Below are 22045 nucleotides of genomic sequence, written 5' to 3' on the forward strand. Positions count from 1 at the left end.
CAACTGTACGACTAGTCTCACACACACTGCTCAATGCACGACCCCCCTCCTCTATCACTCACTTACCAACAATCTCTACCAAACATGAGGCACATCTCACATTCCTAGCTTCACCTTAGAGAAGCCGGTGCTGGCTATTTTTGACAGGGGCATGGCTGAGCACATGGCCAGCAGTGGGGCTGAAAGAATACAAGATACTGGTATCCTCAAACGTTATTCCCCCTTCTCACATCCCACTTCCCCCTCATTCCACAATATCTTCTGATGTACAAGCTGCACATGCACCTCTTGCTTTCCCGCCCTCCCCTCAAAACTCTACCCTTGTGCCTTTCTCGATTCAGACACCCAAGAAATCCAGCCTGCCCAGCTAGTGGTTGACCAAAAAGAGGAAGAAGGAAGTGAAGTAGAAGAAGAAGAAACGTCACTCGATTTCACACTCCCAGCCACCAGCTCCTCAAGTCGTCCTGCAAGGCCATCTGCAGTCTTCCTCACTGAAAGTCAGCAGTCTTCCATCAGCCATGCTGCAGCCACTGGGGTAGCACTAGGATAGGCAAAGGCACACGCAAGACACTCACTAAGGGAATACACAAGGGTGATTCGTTGATTTTTTGATGTAATATTGGATGCATATATGGATAAAGTTGGATTGAAAAGTTTGCTTTGTGGTGGCATTTATTTCAGCATTGTGGCCAAGAGGACGCTGTGATGGTCAGTAACAGAAGGTAAGGTGTGAGACAAATGTTGAAAGGGGAATTGGGGTTGTGTTCACTGGTACCACAGGTGGATGATTCAATCTGGGATATCCCGGCCAGAAAAGGGCTGTCCGGGTTGCCTCCTTCTTTCCACTTCCTCCTCTTCTGGCACCTTCCCGTGCAAGCACTGGAGATGCAACACCTGCCCTTTCACCTAATCCCTTCCCACCGTCCGGGGCCCCAAACACTCCTTCCAGGTGAAACAGTGATTTACTTGTACAGGGTACTTCTTTCAATTCAGTATACTGTATTCGCTGCTCATGATGCGGTCTCCTCTACGTTGGGGAGACCAAACACAGATTGGGTGACCGATTTGCTGAACACCTCCATTCAGTCTGCAAGCATGGCATTAAGCTTCTGGTCGCTTGCCATTTTAATTCTCTGTCCCACTCCCACGCTGACTTCGGCCTCCTACACTGTTCTAACGAAGCACAACGGAAGTTCAAGGAACAGCACTTCATCTTTCGATTAGGCACTTTACAGCCTTCCGGACTCACAATTGAGTTCAACAATTTCAGACCATAACCACTGCTCCCATTTTTTTTGGACGGCAGTTGTTGGTAACGATTCTGCTGTTGCCATTTACAGCTCCTCTAGGCGCATCTTTTGTTTCCTTTGTTATTTAATCTCTCCTGCCTTCCACCCTATCACAGACTTTCTCTTTAGTTCATTCCACCCCTCCCCACTTTCCCTGCCTCTGCACTTGCTTGAAACCTGTTGCACCTCTAACTTTTTCCACTTCTGACAAAAGGTCATCGACCTGAAATGTTAACCTTATTCCTCTCTTCACAGGTGCTGCCTGACCTGCTGAGTATTTCCAGCATTTTCTGTTCTTATTTCAGATTTCCAGCATCCACAGTATTTTGCTTGTCTTTTGTTTCTTTACTTGTCCCATTACCATTCCCTTCTGCTTGTACCATCATCCCTTTTGTCATTTAATCACTCCTGCCTTCCACCCTGTCAAACCTTCCCTTTTGTTCTTTCCTCCCCTTTCCCTGCCTCTGTACTTACTTAAAACCTGTTACACCTCTAACTTTTGCCAGGTCTTACAAAAGGTCAATGACCTGAAACGTTAACATCCACAGATGCTGCCTGACCTGCTGAGTAGTTCCAGCATTTTCTTATTTTTATTACACCTTTAAGATTCTTGTATTCAAATGTCACAATGTGCCTTTTTTACATGAAAGCATTCATATAGTGCCTTTCACAACCTCAGGACATCCCAGATCGCTTTACAGCCGACCTTGGGTGCACAGCAAGGTTCCACAAACAGCAATGTGATGATGACCAGATAATCTGTTTCTTTTAGTGATGTTGGGTGAGGGATAAATATGGGCCAGGACACAAGGGAGAACTCCCCTGCTCTTCATCGAAATAGTGTCATGGGATCTTTTACGTCCACCTGAGAGGGAAGACGTCAGTTTAGCGTCTCATCAAGACGACACCCCACGACAGTTGAGCACTTCCCTCAGTATTGCACTGGAAATGTCAAACTGGATTAGGTGCTCAAGTCTTTGAAGTTGAGCTTGAACTCACAAACTTCTGATTCAGATGCTATCACTGAGCCTTGGCTGACACCTATATGAGCAAGCAGTGCTGGGGACAAAAGACCTGCCCAAACTTCTGAAACTGAACATGCACTTACGACGACATTTGCATTTAATGAGGCACTCTTTGCGAGGCTTCCAAGCACATATATTTTTTGGCACTTTGGGAGTCAAGACCAGTGCCCCATTCTCCGATCCACACTCCCACTGAATGGGACACTACCGGTACATTTATGGAGTACTTTGATGGATGCTGCTGGTGGGAAACCTGCAAAACTTGTTCAGAAGCAGAACTGGATTGATGTGGAGAGTCCCTCAGCTGACATCCTTGGAGTGTGGCATCTTGACTGAAATGGATACAAACACTGATCGTGAGAGCAGTCCTTCAACTACTGAGCTATCCGAAAATGGACACTGTGGGTCGATTTTAACTCAGGTGCGGGGAATTGTCAGGTTCCCCGAATTTGGTGTTTCCCACACGAATCTAAATGGGTGCGTGAGATTGATGCAATTTTAACTCAATTGGCCAATTGATTTCCAACGTGTGGGAACCCTTGGCAATTGAGTATTTCCAGTCAGAAAGTCGCAGAATACGACGTCATTATTGCTGCTGCTTTTAGGGTCTGCAACAAGCCTTGCTTCTTCTGCAGGCTGCCAACCTTTTACCCTTTCATGCTAGAGGGACCTGGAGGCAGAATGACCAGCAAGAGACCTAGGTCTGCTCCCAGATTTGACGACGTTGCCTTGCAAGCTTTAGTTGAGGGAGCAAGAGCTCATAAAGAGGTGCTCTTCCCTTCTTTAGGGAGGAAGATGCCTCCCCAGCAGACAAAGGCTGCGTGGCTGCAAGTGGCAGAGGAGATCAACTCCTTATCGGCCAACCGCAGAACCTGGAGACAGTGCAGGAAGAGATTTCATGACCTTCAGCACACTGGAAAAGTGAGTATGAATTTCCCATCACCCACAATCTGATCCCCATTGCCTTTCCTCACCAGCACTCAGCTTTAGCAATCTCTTCCTCCACATCCCACTTGACACTGACATCCATGCACCCTTACCCATTCCCTCTCTCTCTATGCTCACATTCACCTAACTATTCGACTATGCAGCCCTCACACTCCCTATCACTCTGATGCTATGAAAACAACTGACAACACACAGGGAGGGCCCTTGGTCTTGCCACCTCACTCCATCTTTGTCTCCTTCTAAGCATCTATGCTATGGATTCTCTACACTCACTCCTTCATTCTCACTCAAACTCCACTTGTCTCCCTCATTGCAGGAAAAGAGAGCTCACAATAAAAGAGAACGAGCGAGGACAGGAGGAGGGCCACCATCAGTAGCCCACCTCACCCCCTGGGAGGAGGCGGCCCTGGAGATCGTGGGAGTGGAGGAAGATTCCCAAGTGGGGGACGGACAGACGGGCGCATCACAGCAAGCTGGTGACAGAATAGTTTTCCATCTCTCTCATTGACATTGCATGAGTCGCTGATAATGATTCTGAAGCTATAACAGATGGACCTATGATCATCTGCAATATGCAATGTGCATGTAACCTTGACCTCACATCTCTAACTCTTTCCTTCACTCCCCCACAGGACCGAGAGCCCCCGTCCCCACTGTCCAGGAGGAAGAGACTGAGCTTCCAGACTCCTCAGAGGAATCTGCAGCCTCTGAGGGCGCAGCGTCAGCAGAATTCAGCGCACCCAGCACCAGCGCAGACACTCACACATCGGTGGGACCTTCAGGACATAGTGTTGTCACCTGGTGTATCGCAGCTCACAAGTGAGCGTCAGCAGATTATGGAGACAGGAACAGCAGTGGAGAGTGCTAGTTGGAGGGCGCAGGATTCTGCCAGCTCAGCTCAGCTGCATGTCGACACTCTGCCTCTGGGTCCATCCATAAGATCAGCAGGGCTGGAACTCCAGGAACAGATGCAGGAGTCTCTGGCAGGTTTTGTCTCCAGGGTCGATGTGTGTGGAGCGAATGGAGGAGTCCATAGCGAACATGAGCAGAGCCTTTGTGGAGTCATTGGCGCATGAACGCATCACCATGGAAAGGATGGCACCCTCCATGGAGGAGATAAGTCGCCAGGGTATGGAAAACATGGTGAGTGCTCATAATAGAATGACATCTCTTGAGGAGCGATGGGCATCTATTCAACAGAGAAACCAGACCTTCATGGAAGTCCTCTGAGTAGGACTGCCAGTGCAGATACGGGTCCCCATGGCCCCCTGATGTGCAGCAAGGTGCTCTCCAGCCACTTCCAAGCGCTGGCCCCTTCTGGCCTGTGCAGCTTCAGGTGGGTGAGCAGCAGCCTGGTGCTCCTGCTGATGTTCTGGTTCTGCTGGTGCCGCAGCTGGTGTTCGAGCTCATCTAATGCCCAGAAGGGAAGGAAATAAATGGCTCCTATGCTTCTGGTATATGCCTCCGCTGAGGAAGCGCTGAGTGAAGGTGGCGAGCAGGGTTTCCCAGGAGGTCACACTGGAGAAGTGTGTGAGGCTCCAACCTTCCACAGGTGTGGCTAAGCCTTGTAAAAGTTGCCCCAGGCCTGAAACAACAAAGTCCTGCCACCTGCAAATGATGACTGATCAAATCTCCTCTTTAATGGTTGACCTGCAGCTGATTGTCAGCAAGCCAATAGTGCTCATGCCAGGTTTCATAGGCGTGATCCCCACCAGGCGTGTTTTACGTGGGAAAAGGGTTAAACAGGCAAGGGCCTGTTAAAATGGGATTATAAAGGCCAATTAGCGCTGTTTAAGGGCCCTAAAGACCAGTCCCGCCTGTTGCAGGTGGGACTGATTCAGGACCATCAGACACGCCTGGGTTAAAATGGCTAGGTGTCGGGAACCAGGCAGGGGGAGTCCCGACCCCCAGGTTTTGCGATTTTAACCCCCCACACACCTGAAAGCCCGCCTGACGGCCGAGTTAAAATTAACCCGTGATTGTAAAAATAATTTGGAATAAACAAGTGATGAAGTAATCCAAGCTAAAAGTATTTCCTCCGATCATTAACTTTCTCCTTTAGGAGCTCCTTTTGGTACAGCACAGCCTGCAGTGTCCTTGAAACACTAGAAAAATATTTTTCCACTGGGTAACCAGATCCAACTGTACACCACAAAATGCATAAAGAAAGACTATCTCCCTTGTAGGGTCTTCATTCTTCTAATGAGCATCCTTCAGAGAGCTTTAGAGTTGATAGCACTGGCCCACGTTTACTGGGGAAAAATTCATAAAGGGACAACCTCCCTTAAGATGTTGAAATGTTTTGTGACATTACAACACTGGAGGTATCCCTCTGTCCCCATACAGTAGATAAAATCCTGTTTTGCCCCAAGTTATTTCCTGAAAAAAGACAGCAAATTAATTATTTGCACTCCCTGCAAGGCTTGAGGAGGTTATATGGGTGTGTGGTGGACACTCATTAAGACGACTCTACATGGTTGCTAACCTTTCTTCCACAGATTGCATCCTCCACAGACCACTGCGGACTGACCAAGTCATGAGGAGGGAGGGAAGGAGGGTGGTCCTTGCAGGGGAAGAGACCTGGATGACGCACTGACACTCAAGGGCACTGCGAGGGTGGAAACATTAACGTGAGGTGACAATGCCGCACAACACCTTTAAAGGGCAGTCATCCTGTAATGTAATTTTCCCCAGGGAATTGGTGCAATACCAGCTCATTCCAGCAGAGTGTGAAGGATGCAACCTGTTCCTCACTTTTGGAAAAATTCTGCAAAAGGATTGTGTGAGTCACTTTTTTTTTTGTACAGTGACGTGACAGGATTCAAAAGTGCGTGGGTTTAAGAACCGATGCCCCGGTCGAGTCGCTGTTACCTGTGACTTTCCTGGAGCTTATCAGTCAGTTCTTGGATTTTTGTGTAACACTGGACCTGGTGCTTCAGATTGTCAATCTCGTATCGCAGCTGCTGGTTGTGGCTCTGCAACTCTAAGTATGTAAAAAGAGAAATGAGTTTCGAAAATGTAACATAAGCCTATGCCACAACAGAACCTAGAAATCCATTAGCTGTGCAGCTGCTGCTATAGAAAGAACTTGCATTTATATAGTGCTTTTCATATCCTCAGAGTGTCCCAAGGTGCTTTACAGCCAATGTATTACTTTTAAAGTGACGTCACTATCGTTATGTAGGGAAACACGGCAGCTAATTTGTGCACAGCAAGGTCCCATGAACAGCGATGAGATAAATGACCAGTCAACCTGTTGTAGTGATGTTGGTTGAAGGACAAATATTGGCCAGGACACCAGGTAGAACTCCCCTGCTCTTCTTCGAATAGTGCCATGGGATCTTTTACGTCCACCTGAGAGGGCAGACGGGGTCTCATCCGAAAGTTGGCTAGCGGGAGAACTCTCCTGCTCTCCTTCGAATAGTGTCACCACAACAAGCCAACGAGTTGTCAGTTTAACGTCTCATCTGGAAGACGGCACCTCCGACAGTGCAGCTCTGGATTAGGTGCTAAAGTCTTGGAGTGGAGCTTGAACCCAAGACCTACTGACTCAGAAACAAGAGTACAATCAATTGATTGCGGAAGCAGCCAGAATGCGCCCAGGTCGGGAAAGTGTAACTATTACAATTGGTTTTCCTGGTTCTTGAAAAACCTCCAGTATAGCCAACTGAGGCCACTTGAACCCTCCGATAGGAAGAATTAGTTACCTAGTCCCCACAAACTTGTGTTAATAAATTGGCTGCATTGGACAAATTCCTGTCCTAACCTATTGGTGCTGCAGGTCAAGGTTTAGGCACTGTACAGTTTACAAACTGGTTAGTATTTAATCATAAAACAAGCTTTCTCTTTCAAAATACACATAATTTCACAAAGTCTACACAATGAGAGTGCACTGTAAGGAACTGAATTCATAAAAGGTCCATTCAAAAGAACTTACCTTCAACTTTTTGGTTTGTGGAGTTGGAACCATTAAGTGCTTTTTGTTCCAGTTTTATCAGCAGGTCCTGTAAATGATTTTTCTCATCCACAGTTTGACCTAAATGATCCTTCAACATTTCCTATTAAAGGAGAATCAGAGTTAATCAGAACCCATGGAAAAGTTACAGTTACATCAAAGGGTAAAACACAATCAACATTTACAACTCCCCAGAATGTTGTTGTACTGTATTTGCAAGTAGTTATGTGCTGATAAATTGCACTGTGTGGAACACATAAGAGACAGAGACAGGCTGGCATTGTGCACTACCCGACCATAAGAAATTTCAAAACTGTTTGCCAATACAAGGCTACGGGACAAGCCCAAGTATTCTGCCCAATCCTGCTACTATTGAGGTCAGTTCTGCTTCTCATTCGCTGCCTTGGGGCCTACTCTTCACTCTCTTATAAGTTAAAAATAACCCACAAAGAATTCTCAAGTATTTTGTTACACTTCTTTTGCCAATAATACACCCAATGCATTTCCACACACACCTGGGCACCCCTCCCCCCCCCCCCCCCCCCCCTCCCCGCCCACCTGTTCTAGCTTCTGAAAGACGGTGTCAGCTACCCCAAGGAAAACAGTGCTATCATTGTTGAACATTTTTATTAGTTATACTGCAACAACAACTTACATTTATATAGTGCCTTTAACATACTAAAACGTCACAAGTGGCTTCACAGGAGCATAGTCAGACAAAAACTGACAGTCAAAGAAGGAGACATTAGGACAGGTGGCTAAAAGCTTGGTTAAAGAGGTAGGTTTTAAGGAGCATCTTAAAGGAGAGAGAGGCTGAAAGGTTTAGGAATGGAATTCCAGATCTTAGGGCCTAGGTGATGGCACAGCAACCACTGGAGGAGCGAAGGGAGTTGGGGGATGCACTAGAAACCAGAATTGGAGGAACGCAGAGTTCGTGGAGGGTTGTAGAGATAGGGAGGTGCGAGACCATGTAGGGATTTAAACACGAGTATGAGAATGATAAAATCAAGGCGTTGGTGGACCGGGCACCAATGTAGTTTAGAGAGTACAGGGGCGTTGGGTGAACGGGACTTGGTGCGAGTTAGGACACGGGCTGCACAGTTTTGGATGAGTTCAAGTTTATTGAGGGTGGAAGATGGGAGGCCGTCCAGGAGAGCGTTGGAATAGTCGAGTCTGGAGGTAACAAAAGCACAGATGAGGGTTTCAGCAGCAGACGGGCTGAGGCAGGGGTGGAGACGGGCGATGTTAAGTAGGTGGTCTTTGTGATGGTGAGAATATGGGAGTGGAAGCTCAGCTCAGGGTCAAATAGGATGCCAAGGTTGCGAACAGTCTAGTTCAGCCTGAGACAGTGGTCAGGGAGGAGGGTGGAACGCTGGCGAGGGAACAGAGTTCTTGGCAGGGGCTGAAGACGATGGCTTTGGTCTTCCCAATGTTTAATTTGTGAGAGATACTATTTTTATTAATACATTTCCTTCCTGTTGTTATCCACTGTTTCAGATCTCTTCTTGGACCTGGTTGCTTCTCACTGGCGATAAATCTAGTGACTGCTCCACAGAATGATCTGGGAATTGTGCTGCAGGCAATGATTGCCTGAGCCACAAACGGTTAGTACCAGTTGGGTATTTACGTGCAACTTTCTTTCAGTTTGGGCTCCTGTGGATCAACATCCAGGCCGTCCAACTGCTAATGCCCGTCAGCGGCCCCTGAATGCAACTGTAATGCATGTCTTTGAAGTGGCTCCCCGTGTGAGGAGCTAAAAAGATTAAATTATGAGAACAGGTTGCATAGACTAGGCTTGAATTCCCTTGAATATAGAAGATTATGCGGTGATCTAACTGAGGCGTTTAAGATGATTAAAGAAATTGATAGGGTAGATAGAGAATCCAGAACAAGGGGGCATAACCTTAAAATTAGAGCTAGGTCGTTCAGGGGTGATGTCAGGAAGCACTTCATCACACAAAGGGTAGTGGAAATCTAGAACTCTCTTCCCCCCCAAAAAAGCTGTTGAGCCTGGGGGGGTGGGGGGGGGTCAATTGAAAATTCAAAACTGAGATTGATAGATTTTTGTTAGACAACAACAACTTGTATTTATATAGCGCCTTTAACATAGTAAAACATCCCAAGGTGTTGCACAGGAGTATTATAAGACAAAAAATTTGACACCGAGCCACATAAGAAGAAATTAGGGCAGGTGACCAAAAGCTTGGTCAAAGAGGTAGGTTTTGAGGAAAGAGAGGGAGCGAGGTGGAGAGGTTTAGGCAGGGAATTCCAGAGCTTAGGGCCTAGGCAACAGAAGGCATGGCCACCAATGGTTGAGCGATTATAATCAGGGGTGCTCAAGAGGGCAGAATTAGAGGAGCGCAGATATCTTGGGTGGGGGGGGGGGGGGGGGGGAGAGGGTTCTGGGGCTGAAGGAGATTACAGAGATAGGGAGGGGCAAGGCCATGGAGGGATTTGAAAACAAGGATGAGAATTTTGAAATCAAGGCACTGCTTAACAGGGAGCCACCCCTGTGCTTGCTGACCTACATTGGCTCCTGGTTAAGCAGCGCCTCGATTTCAAAATTCTCATCCTTGTTTTCAAATCCCTCCATGGCCTCGCCCCTCCCTATCTCTGTAATCTCCCAGCAAGGGTATTAAGGGTTACGGAACAAGGTAGATAGATGGAGTTAAGATACAAATCAGACATGACCTAATCGAATGGCAGAACATGCTCGATGGGCTGAATGGCCTACTCCTGTTCCCATGAACCCCCCCCCCCCTCCAAAATGGACCATCTCAATGGGAAGGAAATTCAATAATAAAAACAGTGTTGTCTAAATGCTAGAGATCTTAATCTCAATTTTTTTAAATGACATCGCTGGAAGAGTAGATCCTGGTGAAATGACTCTCCTCTACATGATCTGTCTTTCACAGATGTTTTGAGGGGAGAATTAATGTGTGACCAGTTCTTACCATGTCTCTTTGAGCTTCAGTTAGCTGCACCGACAGCCTTTGGAGTTCCTCGGTATACTGCTGCTTCTGGTGGCAAAGACAGGTTTCCAAAGACTCATTCTTCGCTTTTAAATTGTTTATTCCTTCTTGAAGCTTCTTGGTTTCTTTTGGCTGGTTTTCGAGTATCACTTCCTCCTGAATGGTACACATAATTTTTCTCGCCTGATCTATTTAAACAAAAACAAAAGTGAATGGCGACAGTAATTCACATTACTAAGTACCCTGTTTTCCATCTGTTATAGAGCACAATTCTTGCTAATCCTGTGTAAAAAATAAAAGAACCTCTGACAAACACAACCTGCAATAATGTCGTACTTAGGACAATTTAAAACCTCTACCATGTTAAATTTCTTGCTGGAAACGAGAGCCATTCATTTTTAAAGCAGTATGACTCTTAACAGAAGGATCCCATTAGAACTATGAAGATGTAAGTAGGGTCTTTGAGTTGGACGATTAGGGCAGAATTAGATGACACGTGCATATGATCAAATGCTACATGGGACGCTATGATTCATGTACTGCTGGGCCATGAGGGGGAGAAAGAGAGGAGAGGAAGGGGTGAAAGAGGGAGAAGGGGTGAAAGGAGAGGAAGGGGTGAGAGCGCAAGAGGAAGGGAGAGAGAGGAGAGGAAGGGGTGAGAGCGCAAGAGGAAGGGAGAGAGAGGAGAGGTGGGGAGAGAGAGGAGAGGAGGGGGGAGAGAGTAGAGAGGAGGGAGTGAGAGAGGAAAGTGATTGAGGAGAGAAGGGGAGAGGAGAGGAGAGGGGGAGAGGAGAGTGAGAGAGAAGAGGAGGGGAGAGGAGAGGGGGAGAGGAGAGGAGGGGAGAGGAGAGGGAGAGAGGAGAGGAGGGGAGAGGGGGAGAGGAGAGGAGGGGAGAGGAGGGGAGAGGAGAGGGGGAGAGGAGGGAGAGAGGAGAGAGCAGAGGGGGAGAGGAGAGGGAGACAAGAGGGGGAGAGGAGGGGGAGAGAGTAGAGAGAGAGAGAGAGGAAAGTGAGAGAAGGGGAGAGGAGAGGGGGGGGAAGAGAGGAGGGGAGAGGGGGAGGAGGGGAGGGGAGAGGAGAAGGGGAGAGGAGAGGGAGAGAGGAGAGGAGAGGGGGAGAGGAAGGGGAGAGAGTAGAGAGGAGGGAGCGAGAGAGGAGAGATGGGGAGAGGAGAGGGGGAGAGGAGAGCGAGAGAGATGGGGAGAGAGTAGAGAGGAGGGAGAGAGAGAGGAGTGGAGGGGAGAGAGAGGAAAGTGAGAGAGGAGAGAAGGGGAGAGGAGAGGGGGGAGGGGAGAGGAGAGGGGGGGGGACGAGAGGAGGGGAGAGGAGAGGGAGAGAGGAGAGGAAGGGGAGAGAGTAGAGAGGAGGGAGAGAGAGGAGGGAGAGAGAGGAGCGGAGGGGAGAGAGGAAAGTGAGAGAGGAGAGAAGGGGAGAGATGAGAAGAGAGGAGAGGGAGAGAGAAGGAAAGAGAGCACGAGAAAGCAAGTGTGCAAGAACGAGAGAAAGAAAACTGCTGCCAGTGGTCTTCAGGCAGCTAGGATTTAAGATGTGGGGATGTAGATGTATTTTTGAGGTTTGGGATTTTGTTTAATCACTGTAGTGTCCGTGTGTTGATAAAGACACTGAAGACAGGAGTTGGTTCATAGGTGTTTACTAAGCAAAGTCTTGGTGGGGGGGGGGGGTTTCTAACGGATATACACAATATACAGGCTTATATAGCCCGAGTGGCCATTACCGGCATTACAGCACACCTGGGGCTCTTAAAGGCACATACACTACAATTCCTCCCCTTTTAGTTAACCAGTACACCATATTTTAAGTAATTATTAATTACATGTTATAAGAAAAATAATATACACATTGCTGTAGTTAATTAATTATAAGTCAGTCTCTCAGGAGGCTTCCTGACTCGGTCTGGATAACGCCTCGGGGGTGTAGTAGTTTCTGGTGGTGTAGTAGGTTCTTTTGGCAAGGCTGATTCGGCTTGAATGCCAGTGTCGGGTTCATCGGGTTCCAGTATCACCGGATCGGAGGTAGATATGGGTATCTCTATTTCATCGTTAGACGTATAGAGTTGTGGTGTAGGTTGTCCCTTTTCGGATGACTTTATGATTTGGTCAGCATGGCGCCTTATTATGCTTTCTCTGATGTCCACGGTATACATCAGTGGTCCTAGTCGTGTGCAGATAGTTCCAGGCTGCCATTTCTCGGTACGGTAGTCCCGGGCCAAAACTTGTTGACCTATCTGGAAGGTTCTAGTTGGCCTTTCATTCATGCCTTGAAACTGCCGGTTCTCCACGTCCCTTCTGATGTTGGGCTTGACCAAATCCAGCCGGCATCTTAGGTTTCTATTGAAGAACATCATGGCGGGAGTTTGGTTGGTAACCATATGTGTTGCATTCCTGTATGCGAATAAGAAGTTATCCACCTTGTGCTGAAGTTTTATGTCTTCATTACCCATGGCCTTTATGGCCTTCTTGAAGGTCTGGACAAACCTTTCAGCCAATCCATTGGTGGCGGGATGGTATGGGGCGGACGTGTAGTGCTTAACCCCATTGTTTTTTAAGAACTTCCTGAATTCTTCGGACACAAATTGCGGTCCATTATCAGAACATATCTGTTCCGGCAGCCCATTCCTGGCAAATATGGTCCTTAATACTGTGATGGTTTTTTCCGTGGTGGTGGAGGACATCTTTATTACCTCCGGCCACTTGGAGTGTGCATCAACCGCGATTAAGAACATTGAGTCCATAAATGGACCAGCAAAGTCGATGTGCACCCTTTGCCAGGGAGATGAGGGCCACTCCCATGGATGTAGAGGGGCTTGTGGTGGAGCGTTTTGGACGTTCTGGCATCCTAGGCAGCTCTTGGTCATTTCTTCGATGTCTCCTGGCTACCATACAAACGCCCTGGCTAGGTTCTTCATTTTCACTCCACCCAGATGCCCCTCGTGAAGCTCCTTTAGCACTTTATCCTGGAGTTTGGGTGGAATCACCACTCTGGATCCACACATCAAGGTTCCTCGGCACACTGACAGCTGTTCTCTTCTTTGCGAGAATGCTGGCAACAGTGGTTCGCCATGTGCTGGCCATCCCTTCACTGTTAAATCGTAGACCCGTGAGAGAGTCGGGTCATTTCTCGTCTCCCTTTCAATGGCAGAATTTGTTACTGGTAGACATTCCACTATGGTAGAGTGGAACATCTCTACTGGGTCTACTGTAGGTGCTTCTTCTACCGTTGGCAATGGTAGGCGCGATAAACCGTCAGCATTCCCATGCTGTTTTGATCCTTTGTATTCTATGTTGTATTGGTGTGCCCCTAGAAAAAGGGACCACCTCTGTAGCCTTTGCGCTGTCATAATGGGAACACCCTTTTTAGGGTTGAATATGGAGATGAGGGGTTGATGGTCAGTCAACAAGGTAAATTTTTGTCCGTGTAGGTAATGGTTGAATTTCTTCACTCCCCATACCAGGCTGAGTGCTTCGGTTTGGGCATAGTTACGCTCAGCTGAGTTTAATGAGCGTGACGCAAAAGCTATCGGTCATTCTGAGCCATCAGGGAATTTATGGGATAATACTGCTCCTATGCCGTAAGGGGATGCATCGCACGCCAGTCTGATTGGCAGTGATGGGTTGTAATGAGCCAAAACTTCTTCGGATGTGATTAAGTCTTTGCATTTATGGAAGGCACATTTACAGTCTTCGTTCCATTTCCAAATCACTCCTGTTTGTAGAAGTTCATTAAGAGGGTGTAGAAGAGTTGATAAGTTCGGTAAAAATTTATGATAGTAATTTATTAATCCCAGGAACGACCTTAATTGTGAAACATTTTCAGGTGCTGGGGCTTTTATGACCGCTTCAATTTTTTCAGGTGACTTATGCAACCCTTCATTATTAATTATGTGGCCACAATATGATATCTGATTTTGGAAAAATTCGCACTTGGGCGATTTGCTCGTAGGCCCCGTTCTTTCAGCCTAGTGAGCACCTGCTCCAAATTGGCAAGGTGCTCGTTGTCGTTTTCTCCTGTTACAAGGATGTCGTCTAGGTAGCATTGAGTCCCCGAAATCCCTTGCAGGACTTGCTCCATAGCTCTTTGCCAGATAGCTGGAGCTGATGCTACTCCAAAAACCAGTCGATTGTACTGGTACAGGCCTTTGTGTGTGTTTATCGTGAGATACTTTTTAGAGGCCTCCTCAACCTCCATCTGTAGATATGCCTGTGCCAAGTCAATTTTGGTGAAACGTTTCCCTCCGGATAGTGAGGCGAAAATATCTTCTATCCTTGGAAGAGGATACTGTACTGTGTGAAGGACCGGGTTTACAGTCACCTTGAAGTCTCCACAGATGCGAATTTTTCTCTGTTCTGCAGATTTATCATTATTTAATGCTTTTTTCATGACTGGAACGATGGGTGTTGCCCACTCGCTCCAATCTATTTTGGATAATACGCCTGCCTTTTCCAAATTCTCCAGCTCTGCCTCGACTGCTGGACGAATTGCGTATGGCACCGGTCTTGCCTTAAAAAATTTGGGAATTGCTGCATCTTCCACTTTTATTGAGGCGGTGATGCCTTTCAAGGTTCCTAGTTTCGCTTGAAACACTTCTTTGGCGTTGGCCAAGATGTCTTTTAATCGTTCAGGTATGATGTCATCATTGTTTATTTTCTTACTGGTCACCGTCAGTGCCTGAATGGAGTGCCAGTCTAAACGTATCTTCCTGATCCATTCACGTCCCAACAACGGTGGACCACCATCTTGTAGAATGTATAAATACAACTTTTGTATTTCTTTGCCGTTGTATACAACAGGCACCCTTATTTTTCCTTTGGGGTATACTTTCTGCCCCGTATATGTTTTTAAGATAATGGATGTGTCTTTTAGAGGTATATATGTGAAAATAGCCTCTCGTAATCCCGTCGATTTATTACGGTTCGAGCTGATCCTGTATCTAGCTCCATTTTAACAGGGGACCCTGCTATCGTGAGGGCAACCCAAATGGTTTGGTAATCATCTTTGGCAAGTACATTATGTAATTTGAGACAGCTTAGTCTCTTGTTTTCGGAGTCGCTATCGCTCTTCTGGTCTTCGGAGCTACTGTCCGTCCTCATTTGTACCTTCCTGTACTTTCCTTTATTAATTATTTTTTTTCTGTCTGTGGATTTATTTTGTCCAGATCGGCATACCCGTGCAATGTGTCCAATATCCGCATTGCCTGCATGCTTTGTCCTTGAACCAGCAGTCCTTCTGGTTATGGGTGGATCTGCCGCAGCGATAACATCTTTCGAAACCCTGTGTCATTTCATGGGTGCTGAAGTTCTGTTTCTTTTGTTGTATCTCTGCAGCTCCTCTTGCTGCTGCTTCGTATGATACAGCCATACTGAAAGCTTTGTCCAATGTTAAATCTTTTTCAGAAAGCAGCCTTTTTTGTGTTCCTTCACTTAAGAGACCGCAAACGAATTTGTCTCGAAGATAATCTGCTAGTCCTGCCCCGAATTGGCAGTACTTTGATAGCTTTCTTAATTCGGTTAGGTAATCAGCGTTACTTTCATTCTTGTGTTGATTTCTCTTGAAGAATTTGAATCGTTCCGCTATCAGCAGCGGTGTTGGGTTTAAGTGCTCCTGCAGGGTATCAACAATTTCTTTAAAATTCTTGTCCTTTGGTTTGGCTGGAGTGATTAAATTTTGTAACAGCCCGTATGCCTTTGCGCCCATTAGGTTCAGCAGTACTGAAGCTTTTTTTTCATCTTCTATTCCATTTGCAGTGCAATATAACTCTACTCTTTCCACGTATGTGGTCCAATCCTCTATTTCGCTATCAAAAGCATCAATATTGCCAGACTTAGGCATTTCAGAAAAGATATGGCGCTTCCCGCCGCTGCTGCCGATGACAACGCTGTTTCCCGCGGTTTCCGTTCTTTGTTTTTTTATTTGTTTACAGTTGGAGACTCGTTCCCGCCGGACTTTCTCTGCAGGTCTGAATGCTGACCTGCTTGCCGCGCCGGCCATCTCCCGAGTGCTCCCTCCCAGTCCGTTATTGCTTGCCTCTGATTTCGCTGCCTGTCTCAGCTGTAGAGCCAGTCGCTGGAGCCCCAGCCTGACGCCCAGGAAGGATTAGCGCAGTACCTGCCACCAGCTTGGCCAGCTGGTGAAACCACAGCTTCTCTCACTTCCTTGAGTCTTCTGGACGCCCAAGGAATCGATGTCCTGGAGGTGCTGCCGAATTGCAGGTAAGTCCGTTTCCACTTCGTCGCCACTGTAGTGTCCATGTGTTGATAAAGACACTGAAGACAGGAGTTGGTTCATAGGTGTTTACTAAGCAAAGTCTGGGGGGGGTTCTAACGGATATACACAATATACAGGCTTATATAGCCCGAGTGGCCATTACCGGCATTACAGCACACCTGGGGCTCTTAAAGGCACATACACTACAATCACATTGGTGGATCATGAGTATTTAAGCAGAACTTTCCATCCAATCAGCATCCAGGTTGGTCTGGAATGGAGATTTAAACAAGTGGGCTAGATCCACTATAGGACAGATTGGACACAGTACATGGAAAGAATGAGCTTGATGGCCTTTTTTAATTCTGCCACGTCCTTATTTGTAGATAGTGAAAAATACTGGGCCGTATATTCCGATCCCTATGCGCTGTGTACCCACCCGTAGGGACATCGGAAATGCCAGATTCAGGCATGCACAGCGCATGTGCTAAAACCCGGCATTTCTGATCTGTCAAGAATGCTCGACAGGCTGCCCTAGAGAAGGGCCTCTGCGGGCAGAGAGTTCTGCTTTCTGGAGAACCTCCGCCCGCAGAAAACCCTTAGAATTCTTATGCCTGGTAAAAGCAGGGGTAAGGCCTGCTTTTACCAGGAAGAGTTGAAAAAAAGTTGTTTTTTTTTTAATTTCACTCATTTATCATTTAAAAATACTTTTAAAAATGTCAGTATATTTTTAGCCCCGTAAAAACCTTTATTTTTTTCAAAAAATTAAATTTTTGTTTAAAATAATTAATTTATTGTAATTTCAACTAATTTTAAAAAGGTGATTTAAAAAAAATGTATTTAAAGTTTTACTATGTTTTTGGGATGATCTCCATTCATATGTTTGACAGGTCTGTCAAATGTATGAAGGGAGATTCCCCTCTTCTATTGGCTCCCCATGATCCCAGGGATGCTTGCGAACTGCCTGCACCTCTGGGATACGTGGGCCCTGCACACTTGGGATTTTGGAGAGGCCCAGGAGCGGAAGTATAGGCGCCTCGGGAGCCCTCAGGTAAGTTTGTAGATTTTTCCAGATCGGAGGCCACCGCACGCAGGAGGCCTCCGATCGGAAAATATGGCCCACTATCTTCGGTAGGATCTTTCTCATTCTTTGTTTGCCCCAACAGTCGTCCAATACAATAAATCGTACAAACTCTATCCTTTTGCTACAATCACATGACTTCTCCGTGGGTTATCTCTCAGTTTTCGAAGCTAAAAAAAAATACTGTAGAGAGAGATGCTTTCAATATAAAGTACTCCCCCATCTAAGCAATGAAGCAAAAATCTCTTCTAACTGGTAGGAGGATTCCATTTTGTTGATTTTCAAACTTGTGACGATCCAACCATTTGGGTCTCTGAAGACTCTGATGAAGTCAGTTGCTGGAGCATCATGGAGCGGCTCCATAATGAATCTTGTGGATCGGCATTCCGGACGAATCCGGATACTAACTGCAAGGCGTTTGACTCAAGGAAGGTTGGTACAGTGCAATCAGCCATTACCGACTGTCCCTAACTTGGAGATCTAGTGATTGAAACGAAAGCTATTGCTCCTATGGAGCCATTTATGACTAACCAGTGATTGGTGTCATTGGGTGGGCTTCTTAGGGTGATGCAAAGCCTAAAATGGCAACTCATCACAGAGCTGAAAATCAATAAGAGATTCTGTTTATTTTTTTTTTAAACTGTTACAGCGATGAGGAAGAACTTCATATTTACCCTCATTTGAACCATTGTGAAGTAGGAGGGAAGGCCTTAGTTTCACTCTTGGACTTTACTCAACACCCTTGGTTATTACTTGGTCAGAATCTTCAGTGATAAGAAGGAAGGATTTGCAATTATATAGCGCTTCTCACGACCTCTGGCCATCCCAAAGATAATGAAGCATTTTTGAAGTGTAGTCATCGAGTCTAGGGAGAACTCCCTTGCTCTTCTTCGAAATAGTGCCATTGGATCTTTTACATCCACCTGAGAGGGCAGGCAAGGCCTCGGTTTAACGTCTCATCCGAAAGACGGCATCTCCGACAGTGCAGCACTCCCTCCGTACTGCACTGAAGCACCACCCTGGTGCTCAAGTCTCTGGAGTGGGGATTGAACCCACAACGTTTTGACAGAGGCGAGAGTGCTACCCATTGAGTCATGGCTGACACCAAGGTAAGTGGAAAAGGTAGGGTAGCAAGCATTTTATCATTAAACTACAGCACATCCATCCTTTGAAAGAACCGTAAATTTATGAAAGGAAATTGCACAGTACTCACTCAGAAATGTTTCATTACAATGGAGAGACTTAAATCCATTCCAGTATCTGTCAACTAGATCTAGAAAACTATCCATGAGGTTTGGGTTAAAGAAATTTGCATCAACTGCTGGACATTCTATAGACAGTACGTCACAGGATATCGATTGAACTGTCTGTAAAATGGAAATCATACAGCAGAGAAAAGTAGTTAAAAATTCAGACGTGACTGTTTTTACACAGCCCCAACAAAATTATACATCAGCTGTTGCCAATTGCATCACAGCATCTGCTCAAGCTAACAACTGGCAAAATGAACTGCCCAGTGCTGACAATAATAGTGATAACCTACTTTTGTTAAAGGGAGAAAATAATCCAGAAATGTTTACTCACTAAGACAATCCACTGCCAGTTATACCTCCCACGTTGTGAGCGAATTCATTCAATTTTATCCGCAAAGGACAGTATTATTACTATTATTCTGATGAAAGGTCATTGACCAGAAACGTTAACTCTGTTTCTCTCTCCACAGATGCTGCCTGACCTGCTGAGTATTTCCAGCATTTTCTGTTTTGATTTCATTGCTATTCTTGTGTGGTGCAGGCTCATCCGACAGGGAATAGATCACCTGGTTTAAGTTTAGGAAGAACTGGTCACAGCAGGGACATGCTATCCAGAATGCTCGCTTGAAAAATACTGATTTCTATTCACAAATCAGACAACCCCCTGTTTAAACTGGAAAATTGTGCTGCAGGGAATGAACTGCATTCGGTCACAAACTGGGCAGCGTCAACACTGCAAATTGCCCACTCTAATCGTCACACTGCCATGCAAGCATGGAGCCATTCAGGGGTACTTTTCACATAGTACGAACTCAAGCAAGGCACATGCCCCAGGGTTGTTGCCAGGCAGCAACGTGTTGGACGCAGACCAGCATCCGACTGATGCCATCGTGCAGCGGGTTATGATGTTTTGTGCATCCAGTCCAGGTAGCCTTTTGGTTCTGAACGTTCAACCGCAGGGTCTCCACTTCAACGCAGTTAGGATGCTGGCATCAGAAAACAAGATAGAGGGCAACCGCTTTCAAAACAAGCAGTCCGAACAGTTGTGTCCTACGCTGGGGGCTTAAAAAAACCCCCACAAGAACCAACTACTGAATCAAATTTTCCCTGTAGAAAGTAGAGGAAGAACCTCAGCATTCTTGGGAGAGAAACAGCTACTTCGCAAGTTGAATCTTTGACGACATGACAGCAAAGTGCTGTGTCAGTAATTCGGGCTGGTCTTGATAAGTCAGGTGCTTGCGATGACGTTGGCACTCCGATTCTGCCAATCAATGGGCTGGATTTTCATTGAGGAGGTGGGACTACAACTTTCAGGGTTGTAGTCACGCCTCTATCGAGTTGTAGCCAAACCACGCGATTTTGACTTGATTGACCTTGTTGAGCCCGCAGCAGGCTAATTAAGGGCCACCTGGCAACAGGTGACGTCACAGATTGATATTTCATCTGTCAAGACCGTTTGACAGATGAAATATCAGCGTTTCACAGCTCTTTGAAGCTATCAAACGCTGACAATCTGTACTCCCAAGTTAATTCCTTCCTCTCAGGATGATTTAGAGATCTCTCTGGAACAGAAAGCTGAATGCTGCAATTTTTGACAGATTGCGGCCATTCTGCTTTCTGTGCCAGTGAGATGAGGGACTCCCGAGACCTGAAGGAAGGAAGGCTGTAAAGGTAAGTAAAACTTCTTTAAACACACCAAACACACTTACCTCTGCACTCATGCACCCATCACTCACCTGAACACTGGACATCTCGACCCCTCCAAACCCTTCAGCCCGACGGTCCGCCTCACTAATTTGGCGTGGTTTGAAGCCGTCGGGAATCCCACACTTCAAAAATGAAAATAGGGATTAGGCTAAAAACTGCCTGTTAACTACCTGTTAACAGGCAGTTAATTGGCACTAATCCCCTTCCCGCCTCGGGGAGGCGGGTCCCAGTGCAGGTCAGGTACCCGCCTCCTTTGAAACTGGCATGGAGGCGGGTTGGGGGTGGGATGAGTTCGTGCCCCCCCCCGATTTCGGGATTTTAACCCCGCACACGCCTCCACGGCCCAATGAAAATCCTAAAATAAAAACAGAAAACGCTGGAAACAACAGGCAGCATCTGTGGAGAGAGAGAAACAGAGTTAATGTTTCAGGTCGCTGCTGCTGTCTGACCTACTGAGTGTTTTCCAGCATTTTCTGTTTTTATTTCAGGTTTCCAGCATCCGCAGTAGTTTGCTTTTGTTTTAGTGTATTTAAAATCTTTTGTCTTGTGAAGTTATACAGTCAGTTTAAGTCCCGCTTGCCTTCCCCTTCTCTAAGGGCAGGGGGTCCCATCACTTGTGTTGAGTAGAGTGACTCACCTCACAGCCTCTATTGCTAGTACCGTTGCTCCTCCGATCGTGACTGGCAGGCTGCCTTCTGACACGTGGCTCCTCAGTTTGGTTGTGGCGAGAGGCTGGCGCAGTCAGGCCTGCAGTGGGATGCCCGCCCTGTAGTTTAAGCGTCGCTGCGGGATGATTATGCACCAGCCTGACAGGTTGGTCCCTGGCCTTCGGGTTCTCTCCATTCACCTCACTGGCCGGCAAGGAACCAGTGAAAGTGCAAGGCACCGTCGATCTGGGAAGTTGATGTCCTGGTGCAGGAGGATTGTGAGAGGAGCCTGTGGGGAATATTATACGTTATAACGAACTTGTATTTCTGTAATGCCTCGGGATGTTCCAAAGCCCTTCACAATTGATTGCTTATGAAGTGTAGTCACTGTTGTATTGTAGGCAAATGCAGTAACCAATTTGCACACAGCAAGGTCCCCACAAACTGCAATGAGATAAATGACCAGTTAACCTGTTTTTGTGGTGTTGGTTGAAGGATAAGTGTTGGCCAGGATACTGGGGAGAACTCCCCATATCTTCTTTGAATAGTACAGTGGAATCTTTTAGGTCCACCTGAGAGGGCAGGTGGGGCCTCGGTTTAGCGTCTCATCCAAAAGATGGAACTTCTGACAGTGCAGCACTTCCCCGGCCCTGGGGAATTGAATCTAATTGTTGTTCCCTGACTGCCATCCCAGCTGAAGTTGGAAAAAATCAGCACAGTCCTCAAATCAAACCAGATATTGCAGTCACGGAGTGGGGGAGCTGAACATGCCTTTATATTGACACACTAAAACAGTGCTAGAGAGGTGAATGAGAGTAATAAGCGCCTGTCATTTTTATTTACTTTCTAGCTACACTGTGCCTACATCAACTACACCGAGGCCGTAGGAGGTCCTTCAGCTGAGCAAGAGAGGCACTCTTTCTTAAAGATTGCCATTATAGAAATT

The 22045-nt window shown here is 46.6% G+C and overlaps 1 protein-coding gene across 8 annotated transcripts in view; it reads right to left on the bottom strand.

The window, feature by feature from the left end:
- The window catches only part of cep72 (centrosomal protein 72), a 208521-nt gene that overhangs the window by 37385 nt on the left and 149091 nt on the right, over positions 1-22045 (bottom strand). For 3 of the 8 annotated variants that reach the window (XM_085989102.1, XM_085989099.1, XM_085989100.1), the window contains 5 exons: positions 21090-21388; positions 18706-18859; positions 10172-10377; positions 7200-7320; positions 6134-6245 (listed from right to left, as the gene is read on the bottom strand). In XM_085989102.1, coding sequence (XP_085845228.1) covers positions 6134-6245; positions 7200-7320; positions 10172-10377; positions 18706-18859; positions 21090-21388 — 892 coding nt within the window. Of the gene's footprint in view, positions 1-334; positions 2647-6133; positions 6246-7199; positions 7321-10171; positions 10378-18705; positions 18860-21089; positions 21389-22045 lie in introns of those variants that run through there. The other 5 variants (XM_085989098.1, XM_085989096.1, XM_085989103.1 and 2 more) reach the window with 4 other exon arrangements.

This window comes from Somniosus microcephalus, chromosome 5 (assembly GCF_052327205.1).
Source record: "Somniosus microcephalus isolate GS21.2 chromosome 5, FLI_Smic_1.0, whole genome shotgun sequence".
NCBI lineage: Eukaryota > Metazoa > Chordata > Chondrichthyes > Squaliformes > Somniosidae > Somniosus > Somniosus microcephalus.